Raw genomic sequence first — 17,277 nt, 5'->3', positions numbered from 1 at the left:
GTTATCCAATTAGGTGATTCTCATTGCTTTAATCGATGGAGACGTGAACGGGCAGAGACACACACACACACACACACACACACACACACAACTCCACCCGTTCCCTAAGTAATGTCTAGACTGGTTACTATGGAGATGGGGGGATAGGGTGTAGGGAGTGAAATGTGAATATAAGTGACAGGAGCAGATCCACAATTAAGTACCATGCAGGAGGGAGGGAGTGTGAATTGATCCAAGCCCCTTTACACACTCCTGAGACAATTTTGTTCACACACACACACACACACACACACACACACACACACACACACAAATACGCACACATACACAAATACGCACACATACACACACATATACACACGACCCTCAGGGCAGGGAACTCAGTACATTCATTTGGATAAAGCATTTAAATAGATAATTCTCTTTAAAATCTAGTTGGATGGCACTATTGTAATATAGTCTGCATTGTTTGAGATACTGTTATAGTGATGTGCCATTTTCATTCCTCACTTCAAAATAATGGTGCTGAGGGGATTTTTTCTTTTTTTTTCAGAGAACAGAGGGCAGTCGTAATGTAGTGCTGCAGGGATGCAGGGACAAAGTTGTTGGGACTCTGTAACCTGGAATCCTTTTTTAATTATTGTCATCTCAATTCAAAACTCATCCTTTTATAATCATGTACATAATTTGTTTCGTCTCTATGTTACATTCATCTATGTATACGACATCTCGAAGTGAACTAAGGCTTTTTACAAGGATCATGCACATATTGAGAATAAATATGTGACTGAGTGGAAGAAGCATATTTCACTGGATTTACTGAGGTTCACACAATTTGAAAGTGTCAGTTTTAAATGGGAAAATCCTGCTCCCCTGAAGAACATTAGTAAGTTCACATTAGTGTAGGTGTATTAACAAAGGAAGTTTATGGTGAGGAAAAAATTATAACATGTGTGAGAGAACCACAGGAAAGTAAGATAAAAACTATAGAGGAATGCTCACAATAGTGTAGATATCGTCCCAAACAAAGAAGAGTTGAATCAGACTCAGTTGCTTGGTAAGGTGTGAATACCTGGATACAACTAATGTTCTTTGTTGGATTATGTGTTTTCCCAGTTACAGGAGATGCTTGGACAAATACAAAAATATAGTGAATCGTGTTTGATTTTTGCATCTTGACATCTTGGTCGCTAATAAGCTGCATGGTTATTCATGGGAGTTCTGCTCTGCTTGTACAGACAGCTTAGAGCAGCAGTGATTGGTTTTTATAACCCAAATCTAGGGTTGCCAACAGGGTTAAAAATCGGCACCAGCCAAATGCTGGTAAAAATATTCAAGTGTCTGCTAGATTTGCTTCACACACTAGCAAAACAAAGATATATACCAATTGTAATCTATTGGGTGTCTGATGGATTTTGGAATCCACCAGCCATGGTGGCAGGTGGATAAAGAGGTTAATATCCAACTATGGTTGCCATCTAGCTCTAACCATCAGCTTCCACTCACAGCAAAGTCAAAACACTAGGTCCTGAGAGATTTCAGTTTTCCCACGGGATCATCTCCCTCCCAGTCAAGATGACAGTGAAAATAACAAAAAGAGGATTTATTCATTTTGTGTCATGGCTTGCTTAAGTGGATCAGAACATAGTGGGTACTGAATTCATCTGCACATGCTCCAGTTAAAAATGAGACAAAACTGTTCTATGAATGTCAGTTTTGAGCCATGAGAAATTTTGCCTGCAACAGATTGGATAGAGCTTGTGTTTTAGCCAAGCCTTTTCTCCTTTATACCTTATAGGATCACAATATTCTCTAAACACCCAAACTAATTTAAATCATACTTTTGGCTGCATTTACATACAATATGACTTTAGCACTCCAACCCTGCTCTCTCCCTCTCGCGACTCGCCACACCAGTTGAGAAGGCTTCACGTGGTGTACTGTTTTTTACTCGAGGCTACATTTTTTTTTAGGCTTGACGATCTCTGCTCATCGCTCCACTGAATGGCACCTACTGAGCTCTGCTTTAATTGAGCGAATGTGTCTAAGAGACTGTCTCAAGTGCTGATTGAGTAATGAGCTCCTACCTTGGTGAATCTGGTGCTAATTACATGTAGATTGCCGGCACAAACTAAATCAAAGGCAGGGCACAAATTACCCCTATACGCTTTCATGTAAGGACATCTAGCTCTTAGAGAGGACATGTGGTTCATGTCATTCAAGTGCCAGGACATTTATGACTTTACTACTTTCAACACAATGCATTGCGTGTCTTGTGGGCAGAATCTAATCTAATTAAATTTAACTGTAATATCTGTTATTTTATAATTTATAAGTACTTGCTGCAATTCCAGCAAACATGCACACAGGAGAAAGTGTCAGTGAGCTTGTAATTATCTGCTTTATATGGAAACTGCACAAATGTTTTAAAATAATACTACTAATACTACTTTAAATGCATGTAACCTTTCTTTTATTTCTGCTATAAAGGGGCACCAAGCAAAGCATCTGAAGCCATAGAACATGAGAGGCAGAGACAAAGACAATTGATCTGCCAGCCGGGTTACCAGTTAGTGAGACAAATACACAGATAGACAGGCTGATAGGGAGACAAGCGATCAATTCATCAGCCAGCTAACTACACAAGCAGACGGGCAAACAGAAAGACTGGCAGGCAGACTGGCAGGGGAATGAGTCAGGCAGTCTGTTCAGTACCAGGCAGACAGGAAGACAGGGAAGTATTCATTGTGCCTCCCACAAATTTGGACAGACCAGTCAACAGACTGAGGGACTTGGAGGCCTGCAGCAGTTTAATCAGTCAGGGATGAAAGAAGCAAAAATGAGAATTCATTCAGTCATTGAAGACGAGCTGGTTGAAGTTGCAAAGGAAAAAATTAATGAATGAATTAGTGGCATCTGAATTGTCTTAAATTAATCTGTACTGCCTTTCTTTACCTTGCACGGCGGCTGGATTCTCGCAAAATCACACCATCATGCCTGAATCGCGGGTTCACACAAGACCTCAAGTAATACCTTCATGTTTCCCAACTACCACAGAGCAGTTAAGCTCTGAATGAAGGTGTCTCTTTGTCAATTCTGTCTGCTAGCAAAAAACAGAAGAAATGCCTAAAAGCTGCTGTGTGGTGGGATGCACACAAAACTGAGTTTGTATAAGCTGCTGAACCAAACAACAGGTTACCACTGTGGGAGATGACAGAGAGACAAATGTTAGTTTAAAACAACAATGGATGCTCGTCAAAAGGTTCGTGTAGCTGCTGTAATAGCATCACTTATATCAGAACTGAAGACTGTGTCTTAATGAAAGAAGAGCCAAGAACAGCACTAAAGGCATTTATCGAGAAAAAGTCGTTTTCGCTCCCTAGACTGGCTTCAGCAGGCTTTGATAGACGGTAATTGGCAGATGGATTATCCAATCACCTGCCAAGTATTTTTTACCATTGCCAATGACCACTTCTAAGATGTTTCTGTGTAACAAACCATGTGGCGCGTCACGTTAATAGATACTGTAAGCTCTTGAGAAACAACCAGACAGTCCTCATAAGCTCTCTACAGCAGCCAACAGTCCTAGACAGTGGTGTCCCTGGCAGCTACAAGCTGTAACTGTGTCCGTGTTTATGAATGTGATGTATGAGATGGCTGAAAAACAAGGTGCATCAGCAGAAAAGCATCCCCTTAACAGAAAAGAAAAGTTTAAAACAAGAAGTTACAGAGTAATACTGGCTACAGATAACTTAAAAAAAACAAAAAACAATAATGTAAGAAAAAGTGAAAATGCATGGACCGAAAACGACATATTGTAGGAATCAGGAGCATGCTGTTGGCTCAGTCTGCTCAGTGAAGAAGCAAGCGTTGAAATGCTGCCTCCTGCTGTGCTGTCACATCACTCTTTACTCGCTGTCTCTATTTCAAACAATGTTGATATCGAAATAAGACACTTGAGACGCAAGCTGCTCATTGACCTCAAAATAAAGAAGGCAGAATCAAACACGACATTTATCCTTCATGCACACAGAGTCCAGATAATATAACTCGTCAGGGTGGGACTTCAAAGAGTTACAGCCTGACTACCAAACAACATTGCAGAACACTTATATCAAAGCAACAGCCTCAAGGCCTTTTCACACCGGGGACGAAAATGCGGAATATCCATTGACAATTTTTTGCAATATTCACATTTGGTCTGCAAACACCTTTAAAAAGGCTCTTAGAGGTCCACAAAGACATATTTTACATCCACACAATATCCTCCGAGTCAGTCTCTGAAAAAAAGACACTGAAAAAAAGAGTGTATATTTACAAAAAATATAGGTTTATCAGTAAAATCTTGTCTTTCTACTGTATGGAATGTCAGGTAAAATGGATTTGGAAATTCCCAACTTTTTTCGAATCAGGGCTGTATGTACTGTCTATTCTTCACTCTCTCAGCCAAGACTAATGTAATGTTTCTTTGTGTGTGTGCGCACGTGTGTTGATAATGGGTCCTTTGTAATTTATTATCAGTTAATTAAATCATTGAAGGGATACTAAGTTCTGCCATTTTTTATGTTGCCTCTTCAATCCATTGGTTTTAGTTTATCTGAAGTCAATAAGAAAATTCAGCCAAGAGGTGAGAACGCTACAAAATTTTGAAAGTTCCACCAGAATTCTTGCAAGTGCGGTAATGTTTGGATAAAAAACTGTTATAATGATTTTTCTAACATAACATCTTTTTCTAAACCTGTGCTGGTTTGTCTTGTAAGGATTGATTTTAGATATCCTGTACTGGAAGAAGACATGGAACTAATCTCATGTTAAGGCTTTACAGGGCACTGATTGATTGTGTAGGTATAATATATTGCTTGAAAAGTCAATTAAATATTGTGAAAAATCATACTTCACATTTGTGTACAGGAAAGGCTTCATTTAAAGCACAAAAGGAAATATTGAGATGTTTACCAAACATCTAATTTTGGTGTTGTTTCTCTGAAATTTGGCATCTGTATTTTGGTTAATTCCCTTTTAATGCAGAATTAATTATCTTGATGATTTCAAAAGGCAGCGATCCAGTCGTAGAAGCTCACACACGTACATGTGGACGATCATCAGTTCATCATCCTATTTTCTTTGTGCCAGCATACAAGCTGCTCCATGAGAAACTCACTGCAATATGTTTATCCAATCATAGACACTGGTCCATATTGGCAGCACATGTATCAAACCCAGATAGCTTGATTGTTGGTGAGCTCATTCCTACTTCTACAACCCTGATTTAAAAAAAAAGTTGGGACCTTGTCTCAAATGTAAATAAAACAGAATGTGATCATTCATTCATCCTATTTGACTTGTTTTTTATCAAAAACTGTGGTTTCTGAATTTGATGCTTTCCGTTTTTGTTCACATTTTGCACATTATCCCCAGCGTTTTTGGATTCAGGGTTGTATTATGCATCAATTAGGGGTTCCTTTCAAGTTTTCTGTGAATGTCTATGTTCTACAGGAAGCATTTCTTTCTACACTGAAGACAAGTGTGAGTCAACACTGACAGTTCCAAAGAAAGCCATTACCATTTCTCACAAAGCATCTAGAAGCAACTATGTTTTTGGGGTTTTTTCTTACTTTGCAAAGGCTTTTGGATGACTGTCAAACACAAAAAACAAATGCCCTAATTAGCCACGCACATGCTCTAGTTGAAAAGAATGGGTGTGACACATCCTCTGTGTTGTCAGATGACTCATTAGCCATGCAGGCTATGCCAATAAGAGCGTTGTTCCCATTTTTCGCCACGTTTTGTAATTTGCAGTATTTGAGGTTCAAAATAGATGCAGAGATAAAGGTGCCATTGAAAGTTGCTTGGTTGTCAGATGTACAGTTTGTTGTTTGCTGTGTTTGAATATGTGAGAAGAAGTCAGAACTGGCACTTTTCACGACTGTTCAATTGACTTCTTATTACCTTTGACTACAAAACATTTCACAAAGACTTTTCACTAAGAATACCATGCCTTCTGGTGGTGAAAAATACACCCACTTATAAATGATTCCAAGTTTGTCCTTTTAACAACTTTCACTTATATTTCTTTAAATCTGAAAAACAGATCACTGTAATGTCAGAATGCCACCAAGGACACCCAAATACTCATTCTCTCTTTCTGCCTAGTTTTTATAACATTTGTGTGTAATCATATTTCCTGTAATGCCATATTTAACCTGTACACAGATAATGATGTTGGTAGTATATAACACTGCTGCAAGCAGCTCAAAATTAAGAAGCAAGTAAACTAATATATAGAAGTTGTTCGCATGACAGAAATTTGAAAGAATAACAACCAAAAATACGTTTACATTGTCTTTATGTTGCGGTGCTATACTGTATTAAGTAAAATATGTAAAATATAAAAAAATTAAAAAAGGTGCTGGAAAAAAAACTTTAGCAACAACAATTACCTTAAATCAAAACCAAACAGTACGATTTGCAGATGTATTGTTTACTACAATTGCTGATGTCAATGCAGGGAGATGGCGTGCATGTACTGAAAATATGGTGGGGAAAAACAAACACATTTATCTAGAGAATGTGTTGACTTATCTCTTAATGTGAATTCAGTTTGGCTCTATTAAATTGTTGCACTGCAGACCTCATTCAGAAAATATGTGTAACAAAACTGATGCCTAATATGCTTCACTTCTACACCTGAGGGTTTGTGATGAGTTAGTTAGATAAAAACATTTGTTATAACAGAGCATTATTAAAAGGTTAATGGCCTGATAAGATTTTGTTCCACATGATTATTTCAAATTAAATGCTCATCTTAAAACCATGCCTGTTTTTGTTAGGAATCAGCAGCTGAATTAACTCTTTAACAACATGCATGCATATCCAAATGTATGTACACAAAGTAGAGGTCTTTGTCAAAACCATATTGGCATTAAATAAAATGGCTGTCAAAGGAGAAGAGGAAATAAATAAAACACTGGTCCATCCTCAGCTGACTCTGTGATGCAGGTCAACTCAGAGGGCATGCAAGCCATGCATGAAAAGCAAGGGAACATTAAAGACAGAGGCCGACTTTGTGCCAACTTTTTGATGCTGTGTTTTTACATGAATGACTTTCTCTAGCTGTTCTTAATTTATCACGAAGGTCAACAAAAAATAGAGCGAGGACTGTGAGATAGCCTTGTGTTACTGAGACTGCAGTTTAGAACTCACAAAGATCAAGTTTTTTTCTTTCGATCTACTGTATACCATACACAATTACCATTTCTTTCAATATTGGCTTTGGATAAATCAACATATAGAAATATCCATGGTAAAAACACCGCTCAGGAACTGTTGGAATGGCTCCAAAGGGATGTCCTCTTTTGAATACATTTTTATGTCAACACAAAAAGAACTTGAGAAACTTGACTATGAAGCTGATGCACCCACAAAGTTGCTTCCAGGCACAGATTTTGAAGTCCAAGAAAATGTAGTTTTTATCATCCTACCTTCTTGCACAGCCTGGAAGGGGTTGTTCCCATCAACAAATTCCACAGAGATGGTGATCTTCTCCGTCTCCAAGATCTCGCTGTTCAAATTGAGATCTGCCACGGCAAGGCGAAACACCTCGTCGTCTTTCCGTGCTGCGTCATCAAAGATGGCGCCTATTGACAAGGAAGGAAGCAGAAAGGAAAAGAGGAAAAGGTTACTCAGTATCATAAGAGCTTTGGAATGTAGAAAGAATAGAGACAGAAATGTGTCATTACAGAAGTCAGAGTCTCAGAGGTATACAGCCCACAAAGGCGAGCTCTTCAGAGAACTTAGGGCCAGACTCAACCAGAGTGGACAAATTGTAAGGTAAAAAAAAAAACACTGAATCAAGATCACAGATATTTTTATCATAATGTCAAGTTCCCTTTACTTATATCATGTAGTGGATGTTTTCAACAGTCTAGTTTAAGTAATATGTTTACAAGTGGATGATTACCACTTGACCAACATAAGCACCTGGTACATTTAAGATGAACACTTGATATGGTATAACTGGACAAAAAAACATCTGCCAAAAACCCTCTCTAAAAAACTAACCAACATCATTGTCTGCCACATTTGAGGGAACCTCTGTTCTGCTATGTTGTGCTCAGTCTAAAAAATTGGATTTATATACATATGCAGCCCCTGAATTGGGACTAGAGAAAGACAGGGTGTGAGGGAGAAATGGGTTGACGCCACTGTTAATTCTAAGGTCAAACACCGCCCAAGGGCACAATGACTCAGCCAAAATGGTCGCTGCAGAAAGCAAAACAGACGGAGAAAAGACTGGTGGGTGCCAGTGTCTGCAGTGGCAGATAAATTTCCCACAAGTCAATACTAAATTAGTCATCAAAATAAATGTCAACCTGCATTGTTGCTGAGATAGAAGATTGGGGAAAGATGGGGCATTGACTGGCTGGTAGCAGTTTGGTCATTGCTTTGGTCTGTTACACACAATTATCCAAGTGTTATCTATTCCTCTCTTTTCTTCTCTTTTAGCCTCTCATTTCAACCCGTTTATCCCCTGAACCCATTGGACCACTAATTGTGTAAGCTAGTGCAGTGAAGCTCGGCTAACTGTATTTCACTGACCAGAAAATAAGCATCATACTGTATAGTGTGTGTGTGTGTGTGTGTGTGAGTGTGAGAGAGAGAGATAGAGATGGAGAGAGAGAGAGAGAGAGAGAGAGAGAGAGAGAGCGTGTGTGGCACAGGTTGCAAACTCCATTAATAACCAGGCCAGCTACACTGGCTGAGGGCTATTTTGTACCACTTTTAGGAGACTGTTGCTGTTATTTGGTCTTGTACAGTTCAATGAGTAGAGTCTGCTAATACAGAAAAGGCTGTGTCTGAATCCATTCAGAGGCCAAACATACTGAAGGAAAGGAAAGAACTAAAATCATCCCAAAACTAGAATTAGCCTCTAGGAGATGTATGTCCACACCAACCAGTCAGTTTGCATCCATGCCTGTCTGTTTGGGTTAAAGTTTTTCATAATTTGCATATACATTCTTGACCTATGATGATATTTGACCTCCAAAATCAGTCATTCAGTCCAAGTGGAAGTTTATGCCAAATTTGAAGAAATTCCCTCCAGATATTGCATTCACAAGAATGAGATGGATGTGAGGTCACGGTGATCTTGACTGCTGACCTTTGACAACGAAAATCTAATAAGTTTATCCTGGAGGCCAAGTGGATGTTTGTGCCAAATTTGGAAGAAAAAAAAAATTCAGGTCTTCACTCTCCACGTTGACGCGAATAGCACTGATGTACAAACAATCAAAAAACGAATGCCTTAGACCATGGCTGTTGCTGGCACAGAGACATAAAAAGTATATATCAGTTTAATGTGATAAGATTGGTATTTTAATTCAAGGTGTGAGAAACCCACTTCTATGCCTATTCAGTTGAAAAATGTGTAGCTTATGCTCTCTGCAGGTCACTACAATGTAATCTTAAAAACCCGAATGTCGCATTTAACTTCTGAAGGACATTTCATTTGCACAGTCACCAAATTAAAAAGCAGCTGCTGTTTGAAGGTAGTTAGGAACGGTATGCTAACTGCCCCCTCAACAAAAGGCCTCATTAAGTATGTATCCTGCAATAATTTGATCCATCAGCATTTGGCAACTGTAAATACCCTTCCACTGATTGAGCCTTGGTTATTTCAATAATCATGCAGTATAGATGAGGAGAGACAAACAGGCCTGGACAAAGCGATAGAGAGTGAAACACAAAGACTCATTAACTATTCCATTAGAGATAAATTATGAATGGGCTTCCAATCAGGTTGAAGATGACACTGCTGGGGAAGGATTTGTATACATTTTAAACGAGCTCTGCAACACAGGAGACAATGTTAGGCTGCGTATGTCTAGAGGACAAATGCATGGAGACAGGAGAGGACTGTATATATGGCTTTGAACTAATACTAAACAAAGGGAACTGTAGATCAGTGTGTTTTGTACCCTGCAGTGTCATCGGCACAAAAAATATTAAAATCAAATAAAAAAAGTAGCAGGAAAAAACACAATAATGGCTCCTTTAATCTGGGTTTCCACATTGGAGTTGCCATAGTAACCTCACTCATGCTTCCAGACATATGTTAGGAGCTGCACGGTGCAGTACGTCACTCTCTTTATATATATGGTTTGTTTGTTTTATTTTCCCTTCTAAATATCCCATCAGCAATGTGTTGCTTGGGTCTAGTGGCCACAACAGCAAAAACAAGCAATATTTGCCACATTAGAGCTATTAAATCAGTAATTTATCCTCCTTCCGTCTCTTTCTTCCATGATCTCTTAACCACCCTCCCTTTCTTCTTTGTCCTTCTGTTTGATAGCTGTTGCACCTGTGCAATGGTTCATCAACAACCTGTAGGTGATTAGAAACCACACTCTAATTGAGGCACTGTGAGAGCACACACACACACACACACACACACACACACACACACACACACACACGAAAAACTGAAAGAAATATCTACAGGACCAATATCTACAGGAGCAACGGCTTTGGCTCATCATCAAATTCAAATGTCTATTTAAACATCCTGTTTTGCCTATCTATATGGATAAAGCAGGAATCTTGGTGAAAACTTTTAGTTTGTTCACAAAGTGTGGCACTTTTGAACTAGATATAGATGACGTATGCTGGAAGTGGCCATGTGAGGAAATATTCCCAAAGGCTGTTCAGTAATCCTCAAATATTGGAAAATGAATGAATGTGTTTGAGAAGGAAAACTAAAGAAAGAGGAGATGAAGAGTGGGTGGGTGAGTGTCTGCTGTTCCCTGCCTTATTATTTTAGAACAACATCACTGCATGCTGATTTACAAATGAAGACACACACACACACACACACACACACACACAATCCTGGCTCTTCTTCCTTTTCCAGTAATGCAATTGTGAGCACAAAGGCAAACGTCACCACATAAATCAACCAGGAAATACAAGCATTGAATCTTGCTTTACACAGACGCCCCAAGGGCGGGCACACATACACGCAAATGCACAAACTCACCCTGACACACAGACACACACACACACACAGATCATGTGGGCAGCAGCACTAAATCACCAACCTATTTCTAAACCATCACTTTTGTGAAAACAGCATCATCAACAACAGCGGACAATTTGAAAGGATGGAGCATCCTGAAGAAGAGGAAATTGTCTGGTCGAGAGGTATTGATCAAATGTCTGCCAATGGTCAAGTGTCTGGTATTAATTTTCTACTGTGTTTACATTGATAAAGAGACAAAGATATCTTGTGTCCTTGATGACAAAAAATATATTGGGTTGGAGAAAACTGTGTTGTCACTGGAAAGCATAAAAATGCATAATACATGCATAACATTACCTATTGTCATCGCCATTCCATCCTCATTGCCTGTTTTGAAAACAGGTCTAATACAGTTTAATTAAATATCAAACAACATGCATGAAAAAAAATCAAAGAAAGGATGATAATGGACTAATTAGTCATAACTACCCAGGGCTTTTAATATCAGCTTCATTTCTCCCATGATAAACTGAGCCATGCACACTCACATCTGATAGACTGTTTCCCACAGCAGGAGTGTAATCAGATTACTTACTTACACAACAAGACAAGATTCTGCCGCCATGCTGGCAGCTCGATGAAGCTGCCTTAGAACACAGTAGTGCTTTGGCATTTTAAGCTTGTTAGCATTTAGATCAATGTTAACATGCTGATTCTATGGTGTAACATTTTCTATGTTAACAGTCATAGTTTAGTGTGTATGTATGCTACTGTCTGCAGTTTTGAACTAAACATATAGTACTGGGCTGATTTGTCTTTCACACCACACACACACCACTTAAAGAAACACTAGTTGTTGTTTTTTTTAAAACAATAATAATTATTTTAAAAAAGCAAACAAAGACAACCTTCACTGATTAAAAAAGTGCATACGTAACTTTCACCAAGTTCACTTTGGTTAGATTAAAGTATTGACCGGGGGTGCAGCTCAGGGAAGCGGTGGTGGTTCCATACCATAATTATTCAAGTTAAAGTGAAAATCAATATTCATTTATAAACATCCTAAACCAAAAATTAAAATGAATTAAGATCAATATCATTTAATTAATAAATCAATCGATCACCCAGTTCTATGTAGACCTGAACCTGGAGGGGAAATCACTAGTTGTGCTGTATTTAGGTCATAAACTAAAGTATTAGTGAAATTGAAAATCTGACTGGATGATGGTTCTGGACAAATAGTTAAGGGAGAGTTAAGTGATTACAACTAATCTTGAGGGGGAAATTTATGGCAAACTAATGGCGGTGCTGGCAGAAACATATGATGGGAACCATGAACATCTGAAGTAGACTTCAAGGAAATCCTTCCGATAGTGCTCAAGTTTCACACACAATCGCAGTAAAGTGAACCTTATGGTGAAAAGACCAGGGTTGACCAAAGCAACAATGTGTTCAGTCAAAGATCAGTGGAAATTTGTTTCAAATGTCATGACAATATATCCAGCAGTGTTTGAGAAGTTTCAGACTGAAACAAAGTGGTGCACTGACTGATGCTCCTGTTCTACCAATTCATCTGCTTCTTAGCAAACCATTCCTAATTTCTACTAATTTAGAGTGAAAGAATTGTAATATGTTTCATCCATGGAGGATGTTGCACAATGGAAATAACGAGTAGTTGCTAAGCAAGATGGCAGGCCACCTTGGAACTTGTGTTCTCTTAGAAAACTTAATCATAGATTAGCTTTTGTCCAAAAATAGGAATGGACAAAGCGAGATTTGTTTCTCTATTCACTTCAGTATAAAGGAAAGACTTGTTTCCAAACCAATTTATTTTTGGTTGAAATGCTCAATACAATTCAAATTAGGTGTGCAAACTGGACTGAACCCGTTCCATGTTTGTGAAAAAGGGCTACGATAGACCGACATTCTAGCCATGCCACCACAATGGCTGAAATAGTTTAGCCATGACATGTTGCAAAACAGATTTCACCCTCACTGACACATCACTGCTGTACAATATGAAGACATTGAGTTGTTTTCACAAGTGTCAGTCCAGCAGACACATGGATACATTTTTAAAGCAGAATAACTCGTACAGCTCAGCCATCCGAATAACTACATAAAATCAGATAGCAGCATTCAGGCAGACAAAGGCACATTGTCGAACGTGCAAAACACAGCTCAATTTCCTTATTAAATGAACGAATTAGGATGGCACATCATCCAATGCAGAGTTATTATGTTCCCACACTCTATAAAGACCCAGTAATTAAGCCAGTTCCTTCTCAGGATAATCATTCAGCGTGAGTGAAGAAATGATTGTTAAGAATGATTTCATGTTAAAAGAGGAGGGCAACAAGTGCACAGGAGGTCATGAAACATGATAGATGTTACACAGTTGAAGCTAAATTAGATCCTTGTCATTCAATTAGACTGACAGTTTTGAGGTTACCATCTGTTTGACTTTTTTAGGTGACACAGCGATGAGCTCCGCCAAATCCCTCTCCATCTGACTTTGTGTCCACACCTGCCTCCTGGCCTTTTACACTCATTCACTCAAGCTTTTCTATTGTTAAAATCCAGCCCTGTCTCTTTCACTCTCCCTATCTCCACATGTATCTCTCTGCCTCTGTCTTTCAACAAGACCACTCTGAACAGGGCACTGAAGATTTCTGAAACACCATAGGGGATCCATCCCTCTGTCCATCAAACAAACTCACACACCTGTTGTTGAGGTTGCAGCTGTTGACAGTAATGTGACAGGAACACTGACAGAATGACAAGGATAATGACTATGGAGGAACACGAACACACACACACGCACACACACACACACACACACACACACACACACACACACACACACAGAGGTGATGTATCGCTGACTTGTGACAAGGCTGGACCGAAGACTTGCTGTCTCAATGTGATGATGAAAGCAAGGTGGCGGTGGCGCTGAGTGATGATAGTGATGAACGGGGGAGGTTATCGTCCTCCAGTGTCAAACGTCCACGAAAGAACACACAAACATACACACACACACACACACACACACACACACACACACACAGATGCAAGGACACACAAACAGGCTGTTATTTACAGCAGTGATGTGAGACCTGGAAAGGGGTGCGTTTTGACACTTGGGAGGACAGTGTAGAATTAATGTGCATGTTTGAGTGTGTGTGTGTGTGTGTGTGTGTGTGTGTGTGTATGTGTGTGTCGAGAACGAGAGGATAAAGAATTAATGGTCACAGGAGGGCAGAGCAAGCCGGTGGCGTGTGATAGCCACTGATATGAAAGCAGCTCCAATATTTATCATATAGACTCACACAATGTCCATGCAACTTCGCCAGATACAAGAAATAATAATCCATTTCTGTGTGAAATATATCAGGTCAGCAGGAGAATCCTGTGTGTTTTCTGTAGCACTATTGTTGATACCACAGCAGATATACCCAAAATACTGAATTATCCCTGACAATCTCTGTCCATATACAGGAGCTCAGTGTGTTGAAGATATAAATGCATAAGCAATCTATCAAATATTTTGCATATAATGCATATGGCCTTTTAGCACATGTGGGGTTTAAAGTAGCAAACAATCAGAAAAAACTGTTTTCTGCAAGCCAAAAGCTTTGTTACCTTGTTAACAGAGCTTTGGGTGTGACATATTTGAGCGTACTATCGTGTGGAATATAGCAGAAAACTGTACAGTATGTATGAGTGAGACAACACAGTAAGGCTTGAGATTTCAGTTCATCCCCCTGTGTATTACTGGAGAAATCTCCCAGGTAACCTGATTTGTGTATGAAAAATCTTTCTCTTTCTCCTTTCCCCCCTTTCCTCATTCTCACTCCCTCCTCCCTCTCCTCCCTTTTTTTTTCCATTATAGGCGTGTAAAATAATTTGCTCCATCGTTAAGGAGGCGAGCGGCCAGGAGACTTTGTATTCATAGTTCAGCAGCACTCCACTCCATGCCATGCTGTCACAAAAAGCTGTGCCAAGGTCGTTGCTATCTCTGCCACGTCTCTCCCAGCCTTACCTTTCTGCCCTCGCCTTATGTAGTACTGTTCCCCTGCTTTGTAGAGACCTACTGTATATATCCAGGGCTTTGCTTCCTCCCACACAAATGAACATACTTTGAGTAGGCGGAGGATTTGTTTTGTGTCTCCATTCATTAGACAGCAAGCTGAACACAATTTGGAAATAACCAATTCATCTAAGGCACATTTAGATTCAGTCCCTAAGTGTGCATCCAGTAAAGTAAAGGGCGGACGATTGACAATGTCGGGGGGTTTTTTGTGTTTCTTCTCATGTCAGCTCTTGGACAGTTTTGGCCACGTCCAGCTCGTTTGCAGACCACAGCTGACTCAGCTCTAGCCCGGCCAGGCTGGGGTCTTAAAACAGTAGCACTAGTGGCTGTGAGCCAGGTGTTAGAGTGTATCTAAGCGCTAGCCAAGGTATAAGTAAATGATAATTAGGATGATAGCAATGTACTTTCTAAATGCCCCGCGTTGTATATTCAGTGTACCTGAGTATACCCTTGACAGCATACGCACAATGATGACTGCATTTTGCCGCTCTTAAAATTCCACTTCATATCACCACGTTGCATGAAAAATATAACTTTTTCCTGCAGCTCTGCAAGCATCCCTCCAACTTGGTTGGCCTCTTTTTGCCCTCATTTTCATTCCCGCTACACTTCAACCTGCCTCTCACTTTTAACCTTTCTCCTGATTTCTTTCTACAGCTGCCTTTGCTCTGCTTTCTAGTCCTGCTCCATCCATTTGTCTTCCCATGCCCCCTTTTCTCTCCTCACTCCCAACGCCTCCTTCCCTGTTTGCTCCTCATTTCTCCCTACCTTCCTTCTCTCCTCCCTCTTTTGTACATCCTTCCATCTCCCTAAGCATCACTGCACTCACTCATCCAGCTCTCTGCCCTCATCCTCTCCAACTCCCTCCTTCGTCGTTCAATGTGACGCCTTGTGTGACATTTAATCCAAGTAAACTTGCCCTGGCACGAAAGGCCTTGATATCTCTGAAGACTGCTGTGCGTATATACATAAGTGTGTGTAAGTTAAAAAGACAGGGACATGGAGAGCGAGGTCTTAGTAAGAATGCTCTGACATTTGCTTTTAGAACTGCACAGCTGTTGGAATTTTTTATAGCATTAAAAACCCTTTAGCACAAATCGCCAAATATGTTTTGAAGAGTAGAATATTTTTGTTGTTGTTGCTGTTGTTAGAGAAATGCATTTTTCTACCTGTCAAGAAACCATTGTTTTCAGATACATGAGAACACAATGGAAATACATGTGAAGCAATATGTAATATCTCATCATGTTTTTATTTTAAATGTACATTGTCATTGTGCTACAATGCGGTTAAAAACCTTGATAGCTTGAAGGCTGTTCCCCGGGTTACATTTAAGTGGTGGAAGTTCCAACATCGAAGGGTTGGACATTTAATAGCATTACATTCATGCAATATAGTCAGAAAATAAAACCCAAAGGGCAGACAACAGGCAAACATTGGCGTCATGCTTTGCATGAACACAATAATCCCAACCTTGTTTCAGCTTTATTACCAGATAACAAAAATGTACATTTACTGACGTAAATTCCAAGGAAAATAACATTACACTGTGATGGATCACTTCTATTGGGGATTGGGGTAAAATTCAGAGAGTCTAACTAAAATGTTGTGCTTGGGCTAATGGTTGGCAGTTATGTAAAGTGTGCTTTAACATGCAAAAACACCAGTAATGTATTTGCTTTCAACAATGTCAGGGGATTTTGGAAGAAAAAAGTGTAAAGCAAAACGGCTAAAAACACAAATTAAGACAGAGACAGCAGCTGAGAGAGGAAGTGAGACTATGGAGGGGGAAGAAATAAAGGAATGAAGAGAGCTAAAAAGAAAAAAGATGTGTTAGTCTTTCATTTTGTTTAAAGTGTAAACATAACTAACCGTATGGGAGCTGAACCTTCAAATCTGCTTTTAAAGCAAGAAGACAGTCTTTTTAAGCACCTCTAGTCTTTAAACTCACCCTTCTGATTAATGCCGAACATTTGGAAGGATTTTGCCTGAAGCGCTGGTAAGAGGCTCCAGATTTGTACACATCATAAATGTCATATTATATTTCAGAGAGGGATGGATTTTGTAGGATCCCCCCTGTCTTGCCCTCCTACCCCCGGAAACTGCACGTCTTCAGCATCTTCATTCTTTTATATTCCTTCCGTGGTACTCTTCACCCCCACGCTAT

The 17,277-nt window shown here is 39.6% G+C and overlaps 1 protein-coding gene across 2 annotated transcripts in view; it reads right to left on the bottom strand.

Annotated features, from left to right (window-relative positions):
• Positions 1–17,277, bottom strand: part of grid2 (glutamate receptor, ionotropic, delta 2) — a 522,539-nt gene that overhangs the window by 428,845 nt on the left and 76,417 nt on the right. For both annotated transcript variants that reach the window (XM_059338134.1, XM_059338135.1), the window contains exon 2: positions 7,482–7,637. In XM_059338134.1, the coding sequence (XP_059194117.1) occupies positions 7,482–7,637 (156 nt within the window). The remainder of the gene's footprint in view (positions 1–7,481; positions 7,638–17,277) is intronic.

Source organism: Centropristis striata, chromosome 7 (genome assembly GCF_030273125.1).
Source record: "Centropristis striata isolate RG_2023a ecotype Rhode Island chromosome 7, C.striata_1.0, whole genome shotgun sequence".
Lineage (NCBI taxonomy): Eukaryota > Metazoa > Chordata > Actinopteri > Perciformes > Serranidae > Centropristis > Centropristis striata.
Note: the sequence above shows the minus strand (reverse complement) of the source record. Positions and strands in the feature narration are given on the sequence as shown.